Source organism: Salmo salar, chromosome 16, assembly GCF_965601325.2.
Source record: "Salmo salar chromosome 16, fSalSal1, whole genome shotgun sequence".
Lineage (NCBI taxonomy): Eukaryota > Metazoa > Chordata > Actinopteri > Salmoniformes > Salmonidae > Salmo > Salmo salar.
In genome coordinates, this window is record NC_138306.1 from 18,103,195 (window position 1) to 18,130,474 (window position 27,280).

Sequence of the window (27,280 nt, forward strand, 5' to 3'; positions counted from 1 at the left end):
TGCTCCATCCCTTCGCGCCTTTCCACAAGCCGCTCGCTGCCTGCTCTGACGCTCAGTTCCCATTCTGCTCATCCCACACTCCGCTGCTGGACACACAGTCGAGAACAAGAAGAAGCTTCTGTAACAAGGGTGCCACCAATGCATTTGACGTTACCGAGCTGATTTGGCAGAGAGTTTATATGGTAAGATGAAGCGGAGGTTTATTTTATTGTTGTTTTGTATTTTGCTCGCTATTCGTCTTGTTTCATACGGCAGTATGTGTGTGACTTTGAAGTGTGAGCTAGTATTATCTATACTGTCAGATATCGATATAGATATCTGCCGGACCGGTGATAAATAACGATGGACTTTGCTTGAATTCACTCTTACCTGGACTACACAGGTACCGAACCGTGCACCGTAGACTCCCTACGGTTATGTTGGAGGATGTTGGCTCCGAGTCCGCGCCACTGATAGTTTACATAATTATATGATTTCTTATATCTTGAAGAAGTAGTAGGCCTATATAGACAACATGTCATAACATTGTATATTTATTTACTGGGCACTTTATTTGGAACGCAGGTGCACAACGCTTTCCACCCTGTTGCTCTGATAGGGAAGACAGATATAACGTTTTTATTTGAATAACACTGCATTTAGACATCACTTTTTTGTTTAAAATGCACCTTTTATAATGTCATGTTTTTTTTTTTTTTACTTTGTAGCCTATCTATTGTCTAACCAATTGATTGTGCACTGGGGTGAATGTAGGCTATGTGAATGTTGTGTATGTGTTCATGCACACACCTGCCTCTTTTTGCATGTTGCATGATGCATTCATATCCTGTTGAATCATAATCATGTCTATGCAGTCAGTGTAAATACAGGCGCTGTAAGTCAGCACACACAAGAGAAGATCCACAGTTGACCTCTCCACATCTAAAAGTGCCAGTGTGCACTTATTTTCCCTTTGAGCTGGAGGAGGCATGTAGGACTAGATTCATCTTCTCTCATATTGCGGGGTTCATCTGTAGCCTCTGGTTAGTGGAGCTCCCCTCTCTCTGAGAGTGCTCTCTTCTCTCCTAGCTGCTTTGCCTGTGGCTGTGCTGTGCCGTGCTGTGCAAGTTTACGCTGTTCCAGATGGTACATGGCATGCTCCCTGTGTTAGGGAGAGAGAGAGAGAGAGGCTGTTTCAAGTGTGACTGGACAGGAATATGTGTGAGAATGTGTTGTGAAATATTCGTATGATGATGAATGTGGTGTCCAAACCTTGGTGTGTTGCATGTACGCTGCCTGCCCTCTAGGACATTCACAGCACTCTGTGTCAAAGGAAGGCCAAGAAGATCATAAGGACCTCAGCCACCCGAGTCACAGTCTGTTCACTCTGCTACCATCTAGCAGACAGAGACAGTACAGGTGCATCAAAGCCAGGACCTTAAGACTGAAAAACAGCTTCTATCTCCAGACTGTTGAACAGCCATCGAGCCCACCACCTCCTGTAGTACGAGGCAAAGATAGACTCACTCACACAAAACACACACACACCAGGTCACACACACACACACCTCATACACTAGCGGACTCCTGTACTCACATATACAGTACCAGTCAAAAGTTTGGACACACCTACTCATTCAAGGGATTTTCTTTATTTTTACTATTTTGTGCATTGTAGAATAGTAGTGAAGACATCAAAACTATGAAATAACGCATATGGAATCATGTAGTAACCAAAAACGTGTTAAACAAATCAAAATATATTTTATATTCTTCAAAGTAGCAACCCTTTGCCTTGATGACAGTTTTGCACACTTTTGGCATTCTCACAACCAGCTTCACATGGAATGCTTTTCCAACAGTTCCCACATATGCTAAGCACTTGTTGGCTGCTTTTCCTCCACTCTGCGGTCCAACTCATCCAAAACCATCTGAAATGGGTTGATGTCGGGTGATTGTGGAGGCCAGGTCATCTGATGCAGCACTCCATCACGCTCCTTCTTGGTCAAATAGCCCTTACACAGCCTGGAGGTGTGTTGGGTCATTGTCTTTTTGAAATACAAATGATACTCCCACTAAGCGCAAACCAAAGGACAGATTTCCAACGGTCTAATGTCCATTGCTCGTGTTTCTTGGCCCAAGCAAGTCTCTTCTTCTTATTGGTGTCCTTTAGTAGTTGTTTCTTTGCAGCAATTCGACCATGAAGGCCTGACTCACGCAGTCTCCTCTGAAAGGTTGATGTTGAGATGTGTCTGTTACTTTATTTATTTGGGCTGCGATGTCTGAGGCTGGTAACTCTAATGAATTTATCCTTTGCAGCAGAGGTAGCTCTGGATCTTCCTTTCTTGTGGCGGTCCTCTTGAGAGCCAGTTTCATCATAGCGCTTGATGTTTTTTGCGACTGCACTTGAAGAAACTAGAAATGTTCCGGATAGACTGGCCTTCATGTCTTAAAGTAATGATGGACTGTCATTTCTCATTGCTTATTTGAGCTGTTCTTGCCATAATATGGACTTGGTATTTTACTAAATAGGGCTATCTTCTGTATACCATCCCTACCTTGTCACAACACAACTGATTGGCTCAAATGCATTAAGAAGGAAGGAAATTCCACATATTAGCTTTTAACAAGGCACACCTGTTAATTGAAATGCATTCCAGGTGACTACCTCATGAAGATGGTTGAGAGAATGCCAAGAGTGTGCAAAGCTGTCATCAAGGCAAAGGGAGGCTACTTTGAAGAATCTCAAATATAAAATATATGTTAGATTTGTTTAACACTTTTTGGTTACTACAAGATTCCATATATGTTATTTCATAGTTTTGATGTCTTCACTATTATTCAACAATGTAGAAAATAGTAAAAATAAAGAAAAACATTTGAATGAGTAGGTGTGTCCAAACTTTTGACTGGTACTGTACACTCACACATGCATACGCCCATCAGTGGTGTAGTGTTATTTTGTTTTTAGAAGAGGGAGCGGCAAAATCTTTAAATGACATCATAATTTTGTCAATCAAAGTTTGTACCGACAGCCAATCGAATAGCCTATCATTATAGAATATACATATAATGCATCCTTCAATTCCACTATGCCCACACATATTGTCAAAAGAAAATGTTATATTTTTAATACCCTCAAACACCAAGTTAGGCATAGGTTACCTAATTTCAAAATAAGCCATCATCGCTGTCAATCGTGAATGATAATTCTTTACATTTTACTGGTCCATGACAATCATTTGATTGATCTCAATCAGTTTCATGGGAATATGCATTCAGATCTTCTTGAATAACTGTTTTGTGAGTGAATTAGAGCAGATGGTCTTAACAAACTATTAGACTTCCTGTATTCTGTTTCAATCAAAGTGTATAGCCTGCCTAGTGGCACGCTCTGTTGAGGTTTGGCGCATGATACATTTTTTTGGGACTAACCATCCTAAAATGTCATTAGAAATGAGGGGGTGTTTTTGGTATAGCAGTAACGTTATAGGTCTACTACGCTATGGTATTATATTCCGTTCTGTTATTTAAAAGGCAAATGAATCATTATGTGATCTTGTGAGACATGGATTCAGCTTTGTTCTGACTTTACAAAACGAGTGCCATTGTGAGAAGTGATCATCTTCTATTTGTAATAATATTAATACGTGATGAGTAGGACTATAAGGCGTAGGCAACTGATCTAGATGAAATGTCGTTTTAAGCGATTGAAGCTCCCTTTGTGGTGCCGAAAGGACAGCGCCAGGATGACACAATGATGTTAAAGAAGTTGAACCAACTTGTGGTGCTAACGGATGGCACCAAATCCGGTTTTAGACCTGGACATAACACCGTTTCAGCTGCTACGCTTGTTTTACATGATGTGTTAAATTGCTTAGATTGTAAAAATGATTGTGCTTCCTTATTGATAGACCTTTCCAAGGCCTTTGACACTGTTGACCATCACACTCTCATTCAAATGTTGACTGAAATGGGCCTGGATCAGGCTTCTTGCAAGTGGTTTGAGAATGATGTATCAGATGGGACACAATGTGTGATTTCTGATGGTGTTAAGTCTATGTTCCGGGATATTACCAAAGGTGTACCACAGGGGTCGGTATTGGGACCTGTTCTATTTACTATTTATATAAATGATATTGGTCTATCTGTTAAAATTCGTAATATTCCTCTTTATGCAGACAATACTGTTATGTATGCCATTGCCCAAATGTAGACCAGGTGTTGTTAGAGCGGCACACTGAATTTGTTGCTTTACAAAATGCTCTGGTTAGTTTTGAACTTGTACTTAATGTGGGCAAGACTATATATACTGCTCAAAAAAATAAAGGGAACACTAAAATAACACATCCTAGATCTGAATGAATGAAATAATCTTATTAAATACTTTTTTCTTTACATAGTTGAATGTGCTGACAACAAAATCACACAAAAATAATCTATGGAAATCCAATTTATCAACACATGGAGGTCTGGATTTGGAGTCACACTCAAAATTAAAGTGGACAACCACACTACAGGCTGATCCAACTTTGATGTAATGTCCTTAAAACAAGTCAAAATGAGGCTCAGTAGTGTGTGTGGCCTCCACGTGCCTGTATGACCTCCCTACAACGCCTGGGCATGCTCCTGATGAGGTGGCGGATGGTCTCCTGAGGGATCTCCTCCCAGACCTGGACTAAAGCATCCGCCAACTCCTGGACAGTCTGTGGTGCAACGTGGCGTTGGTGGATGGAGCGAGACATGATGTCCCAGATGTGCTCAATTGGATTCAGGTCTGGGGAACGGGCGGGCCAGTCCATAGCATCAATGCCTTCCTCTTGCAGGAACTGCTGACACACTCCAGCCACATGAGGTCTAGCATTGTCTTGCATTAGGAGGAACCCAGGGCCAACCGCACCAGCATATGGTCTCACAAGGGGTCTGAGGATCTCATCTCGGTACCTAATGGCAGTCAGGCTACCTCTGGTGAGCACATGGAGGGCTGTGCGGCCCCCCAAAGAAATGCCACCCCACACCATGACTGACCCACCGCCAAACCGGTCATGCTGGAGGATGTTGCAGGCAGCAGAACGTTCTCCACGGCGTCTCCAGACTCTGTCAGGTCTGTCACGTGCTCAGTGTGAACCTGCTGTCATCTGTGAAGAGCACAGGGCGCCAGTGGCGAATTTGCCAATCTTGGTGTTCTCTGGCAAATGCTAAACGTCCTGCACGGTGTTGGGGTGTAAGCACAACCCCCACCTGTGGACGTCGGGCCCTCATACCACTCTCATGGAGTCTGTTTCTGACCGTTTGAGCAGACACATGCACATTTGTGGCCTGCTGGAGGTCCTTTTGCAGGGCTCTGGCAGTGCTCCTCCTGCTCCTCCTTGCACAAAGGAGGAGGTAGCGGTCCTGCTGCTGGGTTGTTACCCTCCTACGGCCTCCTCCACGTCTCCTGATGTACTGGCCTGTCTCCTGGTAGCGCCTACATGCTCTGGACACTACGCTGACAGACACAGCAAACCTTCTTGCCACAGCTCGCATTGATGTTCCATCCTGGATGAGCTGCACTACCTGAGCCACTTGTGTGGGTTGTAGACTCTGTCTCATGCTACCACTAGAGTGAAAGCACCGCCAGCATTCAAAAGTGACCAAAACATCAGCCAGGAAGCATAGGACCTGAGAAGTGGTCTGTGGTCCCCACCTGCAGAACCACTCCTTTATTGGGGGTGTCTTGCTAATTGCCTATAATTTCCACCTGTTGTCTATTCCATTTGCACAACAGCATGTGAAATTTATTGTCAATCAGTGTTGCTTCCTAAGTGGACAGTTTGATTTCACAGAAGTGTGATTGACTTGGAGTTACATTGTGTTGTTTAAGTGTTTAAGTGTTTAAGTGTTTGAGCAGTGTATATTCAGAACCTTTGACTTTTTCCACATTTAGCTACGTTACAGCCTTATTCTAAAATGGATTAAAAAAATGTTTTCCCTTATCAATCTACATACAATACCCCGTAATGACAAAGCGAAAGCAGGTTTTTAGACATTTTTGCAAATATATAAAAAAATATATATATACCTTATTTACATACATATTCAAACCCTTTGCTATGAGACTCGAAATTGAGCTCAGGTGCATCCTGTTTCCATTGATCATCCTTGAGATGTTTCTACAACTTGATTGGAGTCCACCTGTGGTATATTCAATTGATTGGACATGATTTGGAAAGGCACACACCTGTCTATATAAAATCCCACAGTTGACAGTGCATGTCAGAGCAAAAACCAAGCCATGAGGTCGAAGGATTTGTCTATTGCGCTCCGAGACAGGATTGTGTTGAGGCACAGATCTGGGGAAGGATACCAAAACATGTATGTAGCATTGAGGGGCCCAAAGAACACAGTGGCCTACATCGTTCTTAAATGGAAGAAGTTTGGAACCACCAAGACTCTTCCTAGAGCTGGCCGTCCGGCCAAACTGAGCAATCGGCGGAGAAGGGCCTTGGTCAGGGAGGTGACCAGAACCTGATGGTCACTTTGACAGAGCTTCAGAGTTCCTCGGTGGAGATGGGAGAACCTTCCAGAAGGACAACCATCTCTGCAGCACTCCACCAATCAGGACTTTATGGTAGAGTGGCCAGACGGAAGCCACTCCTCAGTAAAAGGCACATGACAGCCCGCTTGGAGTTTGCCAAAAGCCACCTAAAGACTCTCAGACCATGAGAAACAAGATTCTATGGTCTGATGAAACCAAGATTGAACTCTTTGGCCTGAATACCAAGCATCACGTCTGGAGGAAACCTGGCACCATCTCGACGGTGATGCATGGTGGTGGCAGCAGCATACTGTGGGGATGTTTTTCAGCTGCAGGGACTGGGAGACTAGACCGGATCGAGGGAAAGATGAACGGAGCAAAGTACAGAGAGATCTTTGATGAAACGTGCTCCAGAGTGCTCAGGACCGCGGACTGGGGTGAAGGTTCACCTTCCAACAGGAAAATGACCCTAAGCACACAGCCACGGCAACGCAGGAGTGGCTTCGGGACAAGTCTCTGAATGTCCTTAAGTGGCCCAGCCAGAGCCCGGACTTCAACCCGATCGAACATCTCTGGAGAGACCTGAAAATAGCTGTGCAGCGATGCTCCCCATCCAACCTGACAGAGCTTGAGAGGATCTGCAGAGAAGAATGGGAGAAACTCCCAAATATACGTGTGCCAAGCTTATAGCATCAGAGCTGAAAATATCTGTGCAGCAACGCTCCCCATCCAACCTGACAGAGCCGGTGTGCCAAGCTTGTCATACCCAAGAAGACTCAGAGCTGTACTCGCTGCCAAAGTTGCTTCAACAAAGTACTGAGTAAAAGGTCTGAATACTTTTGTAAATGTAATATTTCATTTTTATATTTTAATACATGTGCACATTTTCTAAAAACCTGTTTTTGCTTTGTCATTATGGCGTATTGTGTGTAGAGTCAGGTGTGTCCAATTTATTCATTTTGATTTCCCTGTTAAAAGAGGTGTGTTTTCTGTTGTCCTTTGCAGAAGCTTGAATTGTTTACCGTGTGCGGTCATTTCCTGAGTGACTTTTCGAGACTTAGTGTTTGATGTTTTTTTTTTTTTAAGTGTACTGTTATCCTGAGGCTACCGTTTCTCAGTAATGTATTGTGTTTATCCTTAACCACTGATTCCTCGTCTTGTCTCTTCTCTGCACCTGACCGTGACAGTTTTAATACTCATCACTACATCCTGTATTAAAAGGTTGGCTGCTCCTCATTAATGTCCCGTAGATCACTTAACTTTTCCCTTTTTGTTTACAAAGCTCTACTCCGACTTACTTAACTTTGTTGTTGAAGTATAAAAACATGAGTTATCAAACCCGTTCACAGGGTTGGTTAACTCTTAAGGTTCCTCGGGTCTCCACCAAATTAGGTAAATCCGCCTTCAGTTTTAATGCGCCTCGCTGCTGGAACAATTGGCAGAACTCGTTATAATTACATGTTCTGGTGCTGCTCGGGCAGTTGAGGGTGTTAATTGAGGACCTAGTAGCTGTTGTGTTTTGTATTGATTGCTGTTTTGTTTTACATTGTATTGGTTGTTGTGATTAGGGCAGCCTTGGGAATGAGACCATGTTTTCAATGGGTTTTCCCTCAATAAAGAATAATAAGGATGGAGATGCCATTCGGCCAGTTCAGAAACAAACAACAATAATTTGCAGTAGGCCTACGACTACATGTTATAGCTATTTGTAGGCTATAGCCTAATGTAAATACAAATATATATATATAGCTTAACATCATTGCACTGTTTGCGAGAAGTACTTTATTTGAGAGTAGGCATTTTATTTTATTGCATAGTTTACACACTATTTCATAAATAAACTTTGAACACGTAGTTACAATATACCCTATTACAGAACTATCAATTCATAGAATTTATTTCCATATTTTATACATGTTGTCAAATCAATTGACCAAGTTGTCACGCCCTGATTTGTTTCACCTGTCCTTGTGATTGTCTCCACCCCCTCCAGGTGTTGCTGATTTTCCCCAGTGTATTTATCCCTGTGTTTCCTGTCTCTCTGTGCCAGTTCGTCTTGTATGTTTCCAAGTCAACCAGCGGTTTTCCCTGTTCTCCTGCCTATTGCATTCTCCTTTTTCTAGTCCTCCCGGTTTTGATCCTTGCCTGTTTCTGGACTTTGTACCCACCTGACCATTCTGCCTGCCTTGACCACGAGCCTGTCTGCCACTCTGTACCTCCTGGACTCTGATCTGGTTTTGACCTTTTTGCCTGTACACGACCATTCTCTTGCCTACCCCTTTGGATTAATTGTAAGACTCCAACCATCTGCCTCCTGTGTCTGCATCTGGGTCTCACCTTGTGCCTTGATACAAGTAGTGAACATAAATCATTACTATGTAGAATTGCAGGAAATCGTTTTTTAAAACAGCCATAAAATCAAGCCTTTGTTGTGGTGTATTCATTCATCTCAATAAACTGTAACCTACAGTGCATTATTACCTCCAACTTGGCCCAATTCACATTTCCAATTACCCACCCTGACATACCAAGCTAGGGCCCTGCGTCTCAACCAATAGCCAATGTAGGCTAAATATCCCGAGGAAGGGCTACAGCAACTTCCAGAGAGGGTCAGGCTCCTTGGGTTTTGCGGTGGGCACTCTGGCTTGGGTGTCGCCATCACCAAGTGGTCACATATCATTCTGGGTTCCACTTTGCAAGCGTGGTCCGTGGAGTTTTATGAACATCAAGGCAGACACACAGTGAATTTAGATTTTTTTTCAACATTCTGATTGGCCAATGTGGTCAAGCCTCCGACGGTCCTCCTCAGTGCAAACACGTAACCTAATAGTTCATCATTCTCTCCACCGCCAGAGAGAAGACGAGAAAGAAAACACTATTTACCTACCTCTAGGCTGCTACGTATACACATTTATTTGGTTTCTCATGCTATCGTTTTTCATGGAATTTTTGTGGTAATTAAATATAATTTATTTTGAATTTCTCAGAATTAATTTTCCAGAAATAGTTTTACCAGCTCCATGTATTCTCAAATTGAAAGAAGTGAGGGAGCGTCGCTCCTCCACGCTCCGACAGCACTACACTGGATTCTCAACATAGCTCACTGTAATATATCTACTGCTGTACATATCATACTGTACAGATATACTGACTATATATTTTGGTGTATATATGCATATATTGCATTTGAATTACTGATACAGTGTAATTTTGGTTGTTTATTGGATTCGTTCTGACATTCTTCATTCTTCATTTCTTGTTTCTAGCTTTAATTTATTATTATTTGTGTACTTGTTTGACATTTTACTACACTGTTAGGAGCTAGTAACATAAGCATTTTGCTGCACCCACTATGACATCTGCTAAACTGTGTACGTAACCAATAATTCAATTAATTCAGACTTTTAGTTGTCAGCATTGTCCATTGTCACCGCTTTCACCTGCTTCCCTAAAGCCTCTCTTTCCCCCTATCCCTCACTTCAATGACCACCTCCCCATCTCTGGACTTTAAAGCACAAAAGCCATTATCTCCTGTTGTTCCTTTTATTTAGACTAGAAAAACACCTGCTCAGGTCCCTCTGTATTTCTTCAAAAACAACACCCAGCATGAGATACACTGTGTATTCTAAAACCTATCATCCCCCGAGGCATTTATCCTCTGTAATGCTGTTATGCTATGAAAAATAGATGAGGCCAACAGACAATTCAAAACACAAAGTCCGTTTTCTAGCTGTTGATGGAATATTTGGGAGGAATCCCATAGCGGCAAAATGCCAGATCTTGAGAGGGAAGACAAGTCCCTTACAAATCAAATTGCTTTAATCCGTAAACTTGGCATCTGCTTCTGTTGTCTCGGGAGGACAAGGAGCGGAGGGTCTGTGAGCTCTGATTATGAATGGCAATGAAAACCAAACTAGTCACTGAGGATTCACATGATCTCCAATAGGCAGACAGGCTGTACGGGCTGTACATGTACTGTCATAACGGCTGATTTCCTTTTCTTTTCTTTCCCTGAGAATCAATGGTATTAAGTAGCCTGGTCAAAGTTACTCGTTATTTGATCTCATTCAATCATTCATGCTCAGATTTCAATTTTTCATGGAAATCATAGACATTTCAGCAGACAGATCAGTCTCACAAATCACTACCTTTTATTTTGCTAGAGTTAAAATAATAAAATAAATAATATTTTATTGTGCTAGTTTACTGCTCTTGTGCTAGATTATGTCTACTATGATGTGGGCAATTTTTGATCCCATTGTTTACAGTCTATGGCAGGGAGGGATGCTGCCTGTTTGTGATAAATGGAACGTCAAAAGCTTATCTCTGGGCTGTAAGATATGTTCCTGGGGACATTAACCTGCCACAAAAACATAAACATCATCAATGAACATGAGGAATTAAAAGGGAGAAGGGATGGTTGAGGGATGGAGAGAGAGAGGGAGGTGAGAGAGAGAGAAAGAAAGAAAGAGGAGGCATTTCCAATTTCTCCTTCTATTTATACATTTAGTACTATCAAGGTATGGCTTTGATGATATTGGCTCATGTGTGGAGCTATTTGGATCTATTTCACTAAGTGCTAAGAGAGCAATTTGGAGTGTTTGTGGAAGCATAGCTGGAAGGGGTTTTAATAATCTGGATCGGCAGGTGCTATTACCTACCATTAACCTGAAGGTGGGAAAATAGAGGCTTTTTGCTCTAATGCCTTTTATAGCTCCGGTATTTTAACCCAGGTCTCTCTTTCCCAATGGTAAACAAACTATGATTTCACTGCAGAGACTTCGGGTTTAGATGAAGACAGCCATCAGTTATCAGTGTACATATGCTATATACTGTACTGTTGAAATATTAAGGTTGAGTTATTCTGGTGATATGTGTTTAAATGGTTATATGCAATTGTAGCTCCCTTGTTTGTATGTACTGATAATAAGCTATGGTACAAATCTGCTCTGGCCAGATTGTCTGCAGAAAGATGAAAGTCAAAATGTAAAATCCCAAAGGCCTACTCTTCTGCACCACTCTTGTTTACCTGAGGAGAGTGTGACCTCTCTGTGTTTCCCCTGGTGGCTGCAGCATGTAGGATGTAGGGGCGGAGGAGGAGGCAGGATGGAGTGCTCCTGGAAGACAGTGCTGTTGCTGGTTTGTGCCTCTCTGGGGGTCCAGTACACAGCCATCCGCACCCTGAGGGACTCCCTGTCTGGGCCCTGCCACGGTGGCGTCTACCACTGCCAGAGTCGACAGCCCAAAGGTAGGACAAAACTCCAGCATGTAGCCACTAATGCACAACAAAAAGCACAAGTGTCTGTACTGTAAATGGCTTAGGGAGCACACATTCCACTGTTTCTACTTTGTGTGTCTACTAAGTAGTCCACTATTTCCAGAGCCCACAGCCCAAAGGTAGTGTCAAAACTATGCCAAGCACACACGCAGAAAAACAAGCACAAAGTGGCTGTGCTTTATATGGCTTTGGAAGCACATGTTCTACTGTATGTTGTAGCCTACTTTGTGTGTGTCTACCACAGCCGGAGCCTGCTGTCCAAAGGTATAGGCATGACTCTGCCAAGCATGTAACCACTAATACAGAACAAAGTGGCTGGACCGTATATATAGCACATAACAACACATAGCAAACACATAACAACACAGAGCAACAAACAGAAGTAGCTACATGTTCTACTGTACAGAAGAACTGTAGCTATCTGTTCTACTGTACATAAGTAGCTATATGTTCTACTGTACAGAAGAACTGTAGCTATCTGTTCTACTGTACAGAAGTAGCTATATGTTCTACTGTACAGAAGAACTGTAGCTATCTGTTCTACTGTACAGAAGTAGCTATCTGTTCTACTGTACAGAAGTACTGTAGCTATCTGTTCTACTGTACAGAAGTAGCTATATGTTCTACTGTACAGAAGAACTGTAGCTATCTGTTCTACTGTACAGAAGTAGCTATATGTTCTACTGTACAGAAGTACTGTAGCTATCTGTTCTACTGTACAGAAGTAGCTATATGTTCTACTGTACAGAAGTACTGTAGCTATCTGTTCTACTGTACAGAAGTAGCTATATGTTCTACTGTACAGAAGAACTGTAGCTATCTGTTCTATTGTACAGAAGTAGCTATCTGTTCTACTGTACAGAAGTACTGTAGCTATCTGTTCTACTGTACAGAAGTAGCTATCTGTTCTACTGTACAGAAGTACTGTAGCTATCTGTTCTACTGTACAGAAGTACTGTGGCTATATGTTCTACTGTACAGTCGTGGCCAAAAGTTTTGAGAATGACACAAATATTAATTTCCACAAAGTTTGCTGCTTCACTGTCTTTAGATATTTTTGTCAGATGTTACTATGGAATACAGAAGTATAATTACAAGCATTTCATAAGTGTCAAAGGCTTTTATTGACAGTTAGCTGAAGTTGATGCAAAGAGTCAATGTTTGCAGTATTGACCCTTCTTTTTTTTCAAGACCTTTGCAATCCGCCCTGGCATGCTGTCAATTAACTTCTGGGCCACATCCTGACTGATGTCAGCCCATTCTTGCATAATCAGTGCTTGGAGTTTGTCATAATTTGTGGGTTTTTGTTTGTCCACCTGCCTCTTGAGGATTGACCACAAGTTCTCAATGGGATCAAGGTCTGGGGAGTTTCCTGGCCATGGACCCAAAATATCGGTGTTTTGTTCCCCTGAGCCACTTAGTTATCACTTTTGCCTTATGGCAAGGTGCTCCATCATGCTGGAAAAGGCATTGTTCGTCACCAAACTGTTCCTGAATGGTTGGGAGAAGTTGCTTTCGGAGGATGTGTTGGTACCATTTTTTATTCATGGTTGTGTTCTTAGGCAAAATTGTGAGTGAGCCCACTCCCTTGGCTGAGAAGCAACCCCACACATGAATGGTCTCAGGATGCTTTACTGTTGGCATGACACAGGACTGATGGTAGCGCTCACCTTGTCTTCTCCGGACAAGTTTTTTTCCGGATGCCCCAAACAGTCAGAAAGGGGATTCATCAGAGAAAATTACTTTACCCCAAGTCCTCAGCAGTCCAATCCCTGTACCTTTTGCAGAATATTAGTCTGTCCCTGATGTTTTTCCTGGAGAGAAGTGGCTTCTTGACACCAGGCCATCCTCCAAAAGTCTTTGCCTCACTGTGCGTGCAGATGCACTCACACCTACCTGCTGCCATTCCTAAGCAAGCTCTGTACTGGTGGTGCCCCGATTCCGCAGCTGAATCAACTTTAGGAGACGGTCCTGGCGCTTGCTGGACTTTCTTGGGCGCCCTGAAGCCTTCTTCACAACAATTGAACCGCTCTCCTTGAAGTTGTTGATGATCTGATAAATGGTTGATTTAGAGGCAATCTTACTGGAAGCAATATCCTTGCCTGTGAAGCCCTTTTTGTGCAAAGCAATGATGACGGCACGTGTTTCCTTGCAGGTAACCATGGTTGACAGAGGAATAACAATGATTCCAAGCACCACCCTCCTTTTGAAGCTTCCAGTCTGTTATTCGAACTCAATCAGCATGACAGAGTGATCTCCAGCCTTCTCCTCGTCAACACTCACACCTGTGTTAACGAGAGAATCACTGACATGATGTCAGCTGGTACTTTTGTGGCTTTAGGGCTGAAATGCAGTGGAAATGATTTTGGGGGATTCAGTTCATTTGCATAGCAAAAGAGGGACTTTGCAATTAATTCATCTGATCACTCTTCATAACATTCTGGAGTATATGCAAATTGCCATCATACAAACTGAGGCAGCAGACTTTGTGAAAATGAATATTTGTGTCATTCTCAAAACTTCTGGCCACGACTGTACAGAAGTAGCTATCTGTTCTACTGTACAGAAGTACTGTAGCTATCTGTTCTACTGTACAGAAGTAGCTATATGTTCTACTGTACAGAAGAAGCTATATGTTCTACTGTACAGAATAAGCTATATGTTCTACTGTACAGAAGAACTGGAGCTATATGTTCTACTGTACGGAATAAGCTATATGTTCTACTGTACAGAAGAACTGGAGCTAAATGTTCTACTGTACAGAAGAACTGGAGCTATATGTTCTACTGTACAGAAGTAGCTATCTGTTCTACTGTATAGAAGTAGCAACATGTTCTATTGTCCAGAATAAGCTCTCTCTTCTACTGTACAGAAGTAGATATATGTTGTACTGTACAGAAGTACTGTAGCTATCTGTTCTTCTGTACAGAAGTAGCTATCTGTTCTACTGTACAGAAGTAATGTAGCTATCTGTCCTACTGTACAGAAGTAGCTATCTGTTCTACTGTACAGAAGTAGCTATCTGTTCTACTGTACAGAAGTACTGTAGCTATCTGTTCTACTGTACAGAAGAAGCTATATGTTGTACTGTACAGAAGTAGCTATATGTTCTACTGTACAGAATAACCTATATGTTGTACTGTACAGAAGTACTGTAGCTATATGTTCTACTGTACAGAAGTAGCTATATGTCCTACTGTACATGACTTGCTATCTGTTCTACTGTACAGAAGTAGCTATATGTTCTAATGTACTGAAGTACTGTAGCTATATGTTCTACTGTACAGAATAAGCTATCTGTTCTACTGTACAGAATTAGCTATATGTTCTACTGTACAGAAGTAGCTATCTGTTCTACTGTACAGAAGTAGCTATCTGTTCTACTGTACAGAAGTACTGTGGCTATATGTTCTACTGTACAGAAGTAGCTATATATTCTACTGTACAGAAGTAGCTATCTGTTCTACTGTACAGAAGTAGCTATCTGTTCTACTGTACAGAAGTACTGTGGCTATATGTTCTACTGTACAGAATAAGCTATATGTTGTACTGTACAGAAGTAGCTATCTGTTCTACTGTACAGAAGTAGCGATATGTTCTACTGTACAGAAGTACTGTGGCTATATGTTCTACTGTACAGAATAAGCTATATGTTGTACTGTACAGAAGTAGCTATATGTTCTACTGTACAGAAGTACTGTGGCTATATGTTCTACTGTACAGAATAAGCTATATGTTGTACTGTACAGAAGTAGCTATCTGTTCTACTGTACAGAAGTAGCTATCTGTTCTACTGTACAGACGTACTGTAGCTATATGTTCTACTGTACAGAAGTAGCTATCTTTTCTACTGTACATGACTTGCTATCTGTTCTACTGTACAGAAGTACTGTAGCTATATGTTCTACTGTGCAGAAGTACTGTAGCTATCTGTTCTACTGTACAGAAGTAGCTATCTGTTCTACTGTACAGAAGTAGCTATCTGTTCTACTGTACAGAAGTACTGTGGCTATATGTTCTACTGTACAGAAGTAGCTATCTGTTCTACTGTTCAGAAGTACTGTGGCTATCTGTTCTACTTTTCTACTGTACAGAAGAACTGTAGCTATCTGTTCTACTGTACAGAAGTAGCTATCTGTTCTACTGTACATAAGTACTGTAGCTATCTGTTCTACTGTACAGAAGTAGCTATCTGTTCTACTGTACATAAGTACTGTAGCTATCTGTTCTACTGTACAGAAGTAGCTATATGTTCTACTGTACATAACTTGCTATCTGTTCTGCTGTACAGAAGAAGCTATATGTTCTACTGTACAGAAGAAGCTATATGTTCTACTGTACAGAAGTAGCTATCTGTTCTACTGTACAGAAGTAGCTATATGTTCTACTGTACATAACTTGCTATCTGTTCTACTGTACAGAAGTAGCTATATGTTCTAATGTACAGAAGTAGCTATATGTTCTACTGTACAGAAGTAGCTATCTGTTCTACTGTACAGAAGTACTGTAGCTATATGTTCTACTGTACAGAATAAGCTATATGTTGTACTGTACAGAAGTAGCTATCTGTTCTACTGTACAGAAGTAGCGATATGTTCTACTGTACAGAATAAGCTATATGTTCTACTGTACAGAAGTAGCTATATGTTCTACTGTACAGAAGAAGCTATATGTTCTACTGTTCAGAAGTAGCTATATGTTCTACTGTACAGAAGAAGCTATATGTTCTACTGTTCAGAAGTAGCTATCTGTTCTACTGTTCAGAAGTAGCTATATGTTCTACTGTGCAGAAGTAGCTATCTGTACTACTGTACAGAAGTAGCTATATGTTCTACTGTACAGAAAAACTGGAGCTATATGTTCTACTGTACTGAAGTAGCTGAATATTACTATTATGTAGCTAGACATTCTAACTTGTGTTCTTCTTTACGTGACAATTTCAACTGATGGCCAGCAGTCACTCTAAATGTGACCAGTAGAGGGCATACATAGATCTTTCTATTTTATAATTGATTGATAATATATTTCATATAACTCATTATTGAGTATAGACAGTACCAGTTAAAAGTTTGGACACACTTACTCATTCAAAGGTTTTTCTTTGTTTTGACTATTTTCTACATTGTAGAATAATAGTGAAGACATCAAAACTATGAAATAACACATATGGAATCATGTAGTAACCATTCTGTCAACCAGCATCATGAGGTAGTCACCTGGAATACATTTCAAGTAACAGGTGTGCCTTGTTAAAAGTCAATTTGTGGAATTTCTTTCCTTCTTAATGAGTTTGAGCCAATCAGTTGTGTTGTGACCAGGTAGGGGTGGTATACAGAAGATAGCCCTATTTGGTAAAAAACAAGTCCATATTATTGCAAGAACAGCTCAAATAAACAAAGAGAAACGACATGAAGGTCAGTCAATCCAGAAAATGTCAAGAATTTTGAAAGTTTCTTCAAGTGCAGTCACAAAAACCATTCAGCGCAATGATGAAAGTGGCTGTCATGAGGAGCGCCCCAGGAAAGGAAGACCCAGAATTACCTCTGCTACAGAGGATAAGTTCATTAGAGTTACCAGCCTCAGAAATTGCAGCCCAAATAAATGCTTCACAGAGTTCAAGTAACAGACACATCTCAACATCAACTGTTCAGAGGAGACTGTGTGAATCAGGCCTTCATGGTTGAATTGCTGCAAAAAAACACTACTAAAGGACACCAATAAGAAGAAGAGATTTGCTTGGGCCAAGAAACACGATCAATTGACATTAGACCGGTGGAAATCTGTCCTTTGGTCTGATGAGTCCAAATTTGAGATTTTTGGTTCCAACCACCGTGTCTTTGTGAGATGCAGAATAGGTGAACGCATGGAGGAAGTGTGATGGTGTGGGGGTGCTTTGCTGGTGACACTGTCAGTGATTTATTTAGAATTCAAGGCACACTTAACCAGCATGGCTACCACAGCATTCTGCAGCGATATGCCATCCGATCTGGTTTGCGCTTAGTGGGACTATCATTTGTTTTTTAATAGGACAATGACCCAACACACCTCCAGGCTGTGTAAGGGCTATTTGACCAAGAAGGAGAGTGATGGAGTGCTGCATCAGATGACCTGGCCTCCACAATCACACGACCGCAACCCAATTGAGATGGTTTGGGATGAGTTGGACTGCAGAGTGAAGGAAAAGCTCAGCATATGTGGGAACTCCTTCAAGACTGTTGGAAAAGCATTCCAGGTGAAGCTGGTTGAGAGAATGCCAAGAGTGTGCAAAGCTGTCATCAAGGCAATGGGTGGCTACTTTGAAGAATCTATTTTGATTTGTTTAACACTTTTTTGGTTACTGCATGATTCCATATGTGTTATTTCATAATTTTGATGTCTTCACTATTATTCTACAATGTTGAAAATAGTCAAAACAAAGGAAAAACCCAAACTTTTGACTGGTACTGTACATTTAAGGTTCACAAGTTTGATTTTGTCAATGTTTTTCCCACATAAAAGCCTTAGTTTGTTTGTGTGGGGGCAGTAGTCAGTGACACTCGAGAGAGAAAATGGTAGGCTAATCCTTCACCAAGGGAATTCCCCTTTTCATGGAGGAGAGGATGAGAGAGATGTAATATCTGTGATTCATTTTGATTCATTTGACAATTATCTTCCAATTTATCTTAATTAATCAGCTTTCGTGCGGTGGCTGTATGTACCTTTCGTCAAGCTCGTCTCCGCATAAAAGTAACGTCCCGTTTGCAATCAACTCCTCATCAGCAGTAATTACACGTTGTAGCAATCTGCTCTATATTTAGGGGAACCATTTCTCTAGTCCCTGGGTAGACATCGGCAGACAAGCATCTTACTCATGCATGTTTACCTTCTGAATTATTAAGGAAATTGGCTTGATAGAATCTTCACTTGGTTTTTCTCAGTCCTCTGTTATGATGATGAAACCGGATTCTATTTCAGTTTACAAGCTTCTTTCTTTCCATGTGTCTATGTGTTAAGAACTTAGGTTTGATTGCAGAACATCTTTGTCTGAAAGTGTTCTCCCTAAATGAATAATTTAATGAATAATCTCTTTAAAGGAAAAATACCAAAACTATCTTTTGGTATGTTTTTTATTAATCCACTCTTGATACAGTCCCACAATGTTTTGCATGTCAGCAGTCAAGTTTTCAAGATTTAGGATGTTCGAGAAGCAAATAGGATGTGGCAAGTTACTCAAAAATAACAAAATATAGTTTTTGAGTGGATTAGTCAACCAACTAATATTCAAAGTTGTATTCATAAAGTAGTGGAATAAAGAATAATAGTCAACCAAGACCATTAATATTGTACAGTGCATTCGGGAAAGGTATTCAGACCCCTTGACTATTTCCACATTTTGTTACGTTACAGCCTTATTCTAAAATGTATTAAATGTTTTTTTCCCTAATCAATCTACACACAATACCCCATAATGACGAAGCAGGTTTTTAGAAATGTTTGCAAATGTATTACAAATAAAAAACCGAAATACCTTACTTACATAAGTATTCAGACTCGAAATTGAGCTCAGGTGCATCCTGTTTCCATTGATCATCCTTGAGATGTTTCTACAACATGATTGGAGTCCACCTGTGGTAAATTCAATTGATTGGACATGATTTGGAAAGGCACAAACCTGTCTATATAAAGTCCCACAGTTGACAGTGCATGTCAGAGCAAAAACCAAAAACCAGGACAAGTCGAAGGAATTGTCCGTAGAGCTCAGAGACAGAATTGTGTCGAGGCACAGATCTGGGGAAGGGTACCAAAAAATGTCTGCAGCATTGAAGGTCCCAAAGAACACAGTGGCCTCCATCATTCTTAAATGGAAGAAGTTTGGAACCACCAAGACTCTTCCTCAAGCTGGCCGCCCGGCCAAACTGAGCATTTGGGGGAGAAGGGCCTTGGTCAGGGAGGTGACCAAGAACCCGATGGTCACTCTGACAGAGCTCCAGAGTTCCTCTGTGGAAATGGGGGAACATTCCAGATAGACAACCATGTCTGCAGCGCTCCACCGATTAGGCTTTTATGGTATAGTAGCCAGACGGAAGCCATTCCTCAGTAAAAGGCACATGACAGCTCGCTTGGAGTTTGCCAAAAGGCACTTAAAGGACTCTCAGGCCATGACAAACAAGATTCTCTGGTCTGATTAAACCAAGATTGAACTCTTTGGCCTGAATGCAAGCTTCACGTCTGGAGGAAACAAGGCACCATCTTTACAGTGAAGCATGGTGGTGGCAGCAACATGCTGTGGGAGATGTTTTTCAGTGGCAGGGACTGGGAGACTAGTCAGGATCGAGGGAAAGATGAATGGAGAGAAGTACAGAGAGATCCTTGATGAAAACGTGCTCCAGAATGCTCAGGACCTCAGACTGGGGTGAAGGTTCACCTTCCAACAGGACTACGACCCTAAGCACACAATCGGGACAAGTCTCTTAATGTCCTTCAGTGGAGTGCCAGAGCCAGGATTTGAACCCGATCGAAGATCTCTGGAGAGACCTGAAAATAGCTGTGCAGCGACACTCCCCATCCAACCTGACAGAGCTTGAGAGGATCTGCAGAGAAGAATGGGAGAAACTCCCCAAATACAGGTGTGCCAAGCTTGTAGCGTCATACCCAAAAAGACTCAAGGCTGTAATCGCTGCCATAGGTGTTTGAATAGTTATGTAAATGTGATATTTCTGTTTTTTTTTTTATACATTTTGCATAAACAATTAAAAACCTGTTTTGCTTTGTCGTTATGGGGCATTGTGTGTAGATTGATGAGAAAAATGTAATACATTTTAGAATAAGGCTGTAACGTAACAAAATGTGGAAAAAGTGAAAGGGTCTGAATACGTTCCGAATGCGCTGTACAATATTATGGGTCTTGGTTGACTAACATTTTTTATTCTACTATTAATACTTTAATACTTAATCAACTGTTTTCTAGAAACAAATGCCGCTACTGTAGTTTATGAAATTCTTCACAGTACATTAGGATTCTATGTGTATTACATGGGGTACAGATCCTCTCCTTGTCCCTTTGTACATCTAGACTCCAGGTGGAGAGCTCTGTGTGACGACAGCATGTTGCCCATGGAGATGTCGGCTGCGGCCTCCCGGCGCCACATCCTCCTGTTCACCACCACGCGCAGCGGCTCCTCCTTCACTGGCCAGCTCTTCAACCAGCACCCTGGAATCTTCTATGTGTTCGAACCCCTTTACCACGTCCAACAGGCCTTCACCAACTCCAGCAGCAGGCTGCGTCGGGCCCTGGACCGCCGGGCCCTGCTGGGGGCCTACCGGGACCTCCTCCTCAACCTCTACACCTGCGACCTGCGCTTCCTGGAAAACTACATCCGCCCCGAGCCCCAGGAACACATCACTGGGTCCTTCTTTCGCCGTAGCTCCAGCCGAGCACTCTGCTCCCCCCCTGTGTGCCCCGAGGGTGGGGAGGGGGCCTCTGGGGGTCAGCCTGATGAGACCTGGTGTCCCAAGAAGTGTGGTGCGCTGAACCTCACCCTGGCCTCCATGGCATGTCTGTCGCGGGGTCACGTGGCCATCAAAACAGTTCGTGTTCCGGAGGTGGGGGACCTGCGTACCCTGACCGAGGACCCACGGCTGGACCTCAGGATCGTCCACTTGGTGCGCGACCCCAGAGCCATCCTGGCCTCACGGATGATGGCCTTCTCTGAGCAGTTTCACGCCTGGAAGATCTGGAATGCTACAGGCAGGAAGCCACGCTACGTGGACCTATCGCAGATCACCAGCACCTGTAGGGACATGGCGGAGTCGGCAGAGACAGGGCTGCAGAGGCCGGCGTGGCTGCGTGGACGCTACCTCCTCGTCCGTTACGAGGACCTGGCCCTCAACCCAGCGGAGAAGGCCCGGGAGCTATACAAGTTTGTGGGACTGGAGATGGATGAGAACGTGCGCTCATGGATCGCACAGAACACCAACAACAGCGTGCCTTCTACGTCCGAGTGGAACTATAAGTACTCCACCACCAGAGACTCCAAAGCCACAGCGGAGAGCTGGAGGCTAAGACTAGGGTTTGATATAGTGAGGACTTTGCAGACTCTCTGCAATGATACACTCTCTCTTCTAGGCTACAGGGCGGTCCACTCTGTGGCTGATCTCAGAAACATGTCGAATAGTTTGGTGGAGCCCAGGACATTTCAGACTCTCCTATAACTGTGACCATGCAGGTGGTTGGATGTAATGCTACAAAAGCTCCATAGCGTAACTGATATGTTGTCTGTGTTTTCACACAGGCAGTCCAATTTGGATCTTTTTCCACTAATTGGTCTTTACAAATCCTCTCCCCTGTAACTATTCCCCAGGTCATTGCTTGTAAATGACAATGTGTTCTCAGTCAACTTACTTGGTAACATAAGGGTTAAATAAAAATAAATACATTTTGACCAATCAGATCAGCTTTTTTTCCTATAATTGGGTAAAAGATCAGAATTGGACTGTCTGTGTAGACCTAGCCAGTGATACAAAGTTGTACATCACCAAAGATGATCTATTATATTGACAAGACAGTCGGGTGACCGCTCTAACAATGGAAATAGATGTTCTCAAAGATGGAAGGCAGGCGGGAGGAGACGAGATCAGGTAGAACCATTCTAGCCAATGAGAGTCCAGATACGCGTGCTAACAACATACACAACTCCAATACAAAGTTGTTGTTTTTTCAAGTGGCACGTGCGTCCACTTATATCAGTGCATTTGAAACAACCTAACCATTACAAAACTTTTATTAGATCAAATAAGCCTCATGAAGAAAATCAGCAGTTTTTGTTGACCAAATTCAACACTGCCCTCTCATTGGCTAGAATGGTCCCACTTGCTGATCTCGCCTCCTCCCACCTGCCTTCCATCTTTGAGGACATGTATTTCCATTGTTAGAGCGGTCACTTGACTATCTTGTAAATATAATAGATCATCTTTGCCTGTGTAAACGCAGCCTCTTTGACGTAATCGCATTTAATATCTCCAAGCATGTTTTGTTTATGCCCAGTTGTTTAAGATATTTCAGAAAATGTTTCAGTGAAATTGAAATGTATTTCCTTTACAGTTTGCATGTGGTTTGAAAATTGCACTCCAAAAACTGACAGAACTCAACTGCCAGGCCAGTATCTTACATGACAGTACAGAGGAGAATCTCAGGTTTTTGAGTGGTCTTAGATAAAGCTGCTTAATGTACAGTATGTTTAAGCGCTTCATTCAAAGATCCTGGCTCTGCTCTTATTTATTTACCCTTATTTATTGACCCTTATTGTATCAGGTAAGTTGACTGTGAACATATTGGCTTTTACAGCAATGACCCGGGGAAGCTACATATACTGAACAAAAATATAAACATGCAGCAATTTCATTGATTTTATTGAGTTACAGTTCATATGAGGAAATCCGTCAATTTAAATTCATTAGGCCCTAATCTATGGATTTCACATGACTGGGCAGGGGTGCAGCCATGGGTGGGCCTGGGATGGCATAGGCCAACTTGTTGGGGAGCCAGTCCCAACCAATCAGAATGAGTTTTTCCCCACAAAAGGGCTTTATTACAGACATAAATACTCCTCTGTTTCATTAGCTGTCGGGGTGGCTGGTCTCAGACGATCCAGCAGGTGAAGAAGCCAGATGTGGAGGTCCTGGGCTGGCGTGGTTACACGTGGTCTGCGGTTGCGAGGCTGGTTGGAAGTCCTGTTAAATTCTCAAAAAATTATGTTGGATACGGCTTATGGTAGAGAAATGTAATTTAATTCTCGGGCAACAGCTCAGGTGGACATTCCTGCAGTCAGCATGCCAATTGCACGTTCCCTCAAAACTTGAGACATCTGTGGCATTGTGTTGTGTGACCAAACTGCACATTTTAGAATGGCCTTTTATTGTACCCAGCACAATTTGCACCTGTGTAATGATCATGCTGTTTAATCAGCTTCTTGATGTGCCACACCTGTTAGGTGAATTATCTTAAAGCTCAATAACAGTGATGTAAACAAATTTGTGCACAAAATTTTAGAGAATCTTTTTGTGCGTATGGAACATTTCTAGGATATTTTATTTCAGCTTATGAAACACTTTACATTTTTCATTTATATTGTTGTTCAGTATGCATACTCAAGGACAGATTTCTACTTTACCTTAGAATGTTATGTTTTTATTCCTGTAAATATTGTTTTTATGTTATTTTTCCTGGAAATTCAATGCGTCTTTGCCCACCATTTTGTATCCATGTTTTATTTCCTAGAAAATAACTGCTGATGTTGCCCTGGTGCCAGCGCTTAGTAAATCTAGCCTCAAGTCAGACTAATGGTGTTACGTTTTCTGAGAATGGTGCTGTTGCCTAGATGCAGGTCATCCATTTACGCTCACCTAAAGGGATGGAGGGGATTATTTGTGAATTTAAAATTATAGTGCTTGCCTGATGAAGCATCTTTGGAAATGCTCTGAATGCTGCCTGGAAAATTCTTAAAGTAACTGTCCAGTGAAAATCAACCTTTTAAAAATGCATATTCTGTTAACTCATACCAAGATATACTCGTATTTGTGGCCAAAGCATACATAGGGAAAAAAAACACTTCAAAAACCCCACCTCAAACTGGGGCACTGCATCTCAGTGTTATAGGCATCACTACAGACACCCTGGTTCACAACCTGGCTGTGATTGGGAGTCCCATAGGGTGGCGCCCAGTGCCGTCTGGGTTTGGCTGGTGCAGGCCGTCATTGTAAATAAGAATTTGTTCTTAACTGACTTGCCTAGTTAAATAAAGTATCTCAAACAGATTGTTTAAAATCATCATCATTGAGGAGGATGAGCTGGCCAATCAGCGATCTACTTGCATGAATATTTTTAATGACTGCTATACAGTATTTGACCGAACGCCTTGATTCGGTCTTATGTAGCAAAATTTGATATTATGTTTTTTACATTGGATAAAAGTAGAGACACAGAGCTAGAAAAGGGTATATCATACACTGCAGTTGAGGACTTGTAGCCCCACTTTTGAAAAAATGGCCCTTGAATGTTTTGGTACACCTACTGGAGAGCTTTTCTTTGTCTACACCCATTCAGCATCGTTAACACCCTCTTAAGCCTTAGCTCCACCCATCTCTTTAAGGATTCACATGTGAGGTCATGTGGTAAACACACGCTATGTCGAATAAAATCAAAGTTTATTTGTCACATGCACATGATACAGAAGGTGTAAAAGGTACAGTGATAATACTTGCATACTTGCATAGTAGCAATATCAAAAAACAGAAAGTGTCCAGATACAAATATTTTATAAATATTTTATCGTTATTAGATGATGCTTACCCGACACACTTGTCTAAGTTGATGGGTCATGTGAAGATAATGGTACAGTATAATCACCCCTCACCCACATCAGGCTAAGTGGATGGGTCACTATTGTCTAGACATGTTCATGTTCATGAAATACAATAGATGGCTGTAATCACCCCCAGACACACCTGCTAATTTGATGGGCATGTAATAATCAGGCTGAAGTGGAGTCTTTTGTTTAGACATGGAGCTAGCTAGCTAAACAATGAACCAGCTTAGCCCCAACTCATACTACTACCAATACAAACATTGTCATAGCTGTAGTATGAATCTGCAGATAGCTAAAGCTAACAAACTAGGTTCATTGTTAACTAGCTAACATAACTGGCCATGCGAATTTGTTTCTGATTCAAATAATATTATTACACAGATCATACACATGACGTCAGCTACCGAGGCAGCAAGCTAATGTTTGCTAGCTAACTAACAGTATGCTTTAGCTTGCAATAAAAATAACTTTCTGACCAAATTAGAAACATATATCTGGAAAATGTAGCTAGACTCTTAACCGTATACATGGTTGAATGCTTCACGGAGGACTGGAACCATTAACTCCGTTTGGCCAGCGTTGTGTCAAGTCACTCCAGTTCACACTGACCACGGCATGTGCAGAAAGTAGCCCATCACTTTTTCCTACAGATCTGTCAATAGCGCCTGCTAAATTCAGGGCATCAATGTTGTTGAAAAAAGTACCAAAACTTTTGTAGTTCTCGATGGCTAACGTTATATCTTAAAAAAATGGCGAGGTAGAAAGGACTGTCAACACATACTGAACAGCTCACATTATAGACAGAAGTATGCTACATTGCAGACCAATCCAAACTCATCTCCCGGCATGTCCAGCCCATACATTATCTCAGCCAATCATGGCTAGCGGGAAGGTTCCTGACCTTTTCCATGGCTAAATCAACTAGGCTCGTAATTTAACGATTTTATTCATGTTTATGGATGGAATACAAGTTTGTTAATAAGGCACATGAAAGTTCACATGTTCCAGATGGCATTTCTGCCAAAAAAACGCATTTTGATAAAAAAATACATTTTTACGTTCAAATGATGCTCCTGAGAAGTAGTGACCTGCGACATACGCTTAGCTTCCTGAAACGAGTCATATATGCCCACACCATTCTGTTGCTGAGTACACCCACACCATTCCAACACAGAAAAGTTGCTTTTTAACATACTTAATAAAAAAAATGGAAGGAAAACCATTTCACCCCTATTGTAATTAATTATAGGTCACATTTCATAGAAATCTGGAAACACTGGACAGTTATTTTAAAATGTCACAGGTAACCACACCATGAAGATCAGAGCCTCTAGCCTACTTTGTATTGCAACCTAATTTCTATTGTGAGTTAGAACACTTCAGACAGAGGCCGTTGTGGTTGATATATACTATTGTAGTGTATATACTATAAGTGTTGAAATAGGTTATTTAAAGAAAAGGTATCAGTGCTTTGTCTTAAATTTGTAAACGTTAAATCAGTTTTGTCCAAAATCATAACGTGCTGTTTATATATTTAATATTTTCTAAATAAATTGATTTAACATAAACAAGTTGTGTTTATTTGATCAAGTTAGGCTGATTGGGCTGAAGTCAGTCAAACAATAGTCTTTCAATAAAAATTTTAAAATATATATACACACTACCGTTCAAAAGTTTGGGGTCATTTAGAAATGTCCTTGTTTTTGAAAGAAAAGCAAATTTTTTGTCCATTAAAATAACATCAAATTGATCAGAAATACAATGTAGAAATTGTTAACGTTGTAAATGACTATTGTAGCTGGAAACGGCAGATTTGTTATGGAATATTTACATAAGCGTACAGAGGCCCATTATCAGTAACCATCACTCCAAACAAATACATTTCTTCTGAAACTCGTCAGTCTATTCTTGTTCTGAAAAATGGAGGCTATTCCATGCAAGAAATTGCCAAGAAACTGAAGATCTTTTTGCGGGTAGTATTTAATGAAGCTGCCAGTTGAGGACTTGTGAGGCATCTGTTTCTCAAACTAGACACTCTAATGTACTTGTCCTCTTGCTCAGTTGTGCACCGGGGCCTCCCACTCCTCTTTCTTTTCTAGTTAGAGCCAGTTTGCGCTGATCTGTGAAAGGAGTAGTACACGGAGTTGTACGAGATCTTCAGTT

The 27,280-nt window shown here is 41.6% G+C and overlaps 1 protein-coding gene across 1 annotated transcript; it reads left to right on the forward strand.

The window, feature by feature from the left end:
• Positions 1-26,688, forward strand: LOC106573294 (carbohydrate sulfotransferase 1). The gene is made up of 3 exons (XM_014148223.3): positions 1-182; positions 11,570-11,744; positions 20,827-26,688. The coding sequence occupies exons 1-3, from the start codon at positions 180-182 to the stop codon at positions 21,963-21,965; spliced, it is 1,317 nt and encodes a 438-aa protein (XP_014003698.1). The 5' UTR covers positions 1-179; the 3' UTR covers positions 21,966-26,688.
• The last annotated feature ends 592 nt before the right edge of the window (positions 26,689-27,280 follow it).

What these genes read in the sequence shown, in the direction of transcription:
- LOC106573294 (XM_014148223.3), top strand. An exon ending in CCAGAGTCGACAGCCCAAAG is followed by an intron (nt 11,745 to 20,826) that starts GTAGGACAAAAC and finishes TTGTACATCTAG; the next exon opens with ACTCCAGGTGGAGAGCTCTG.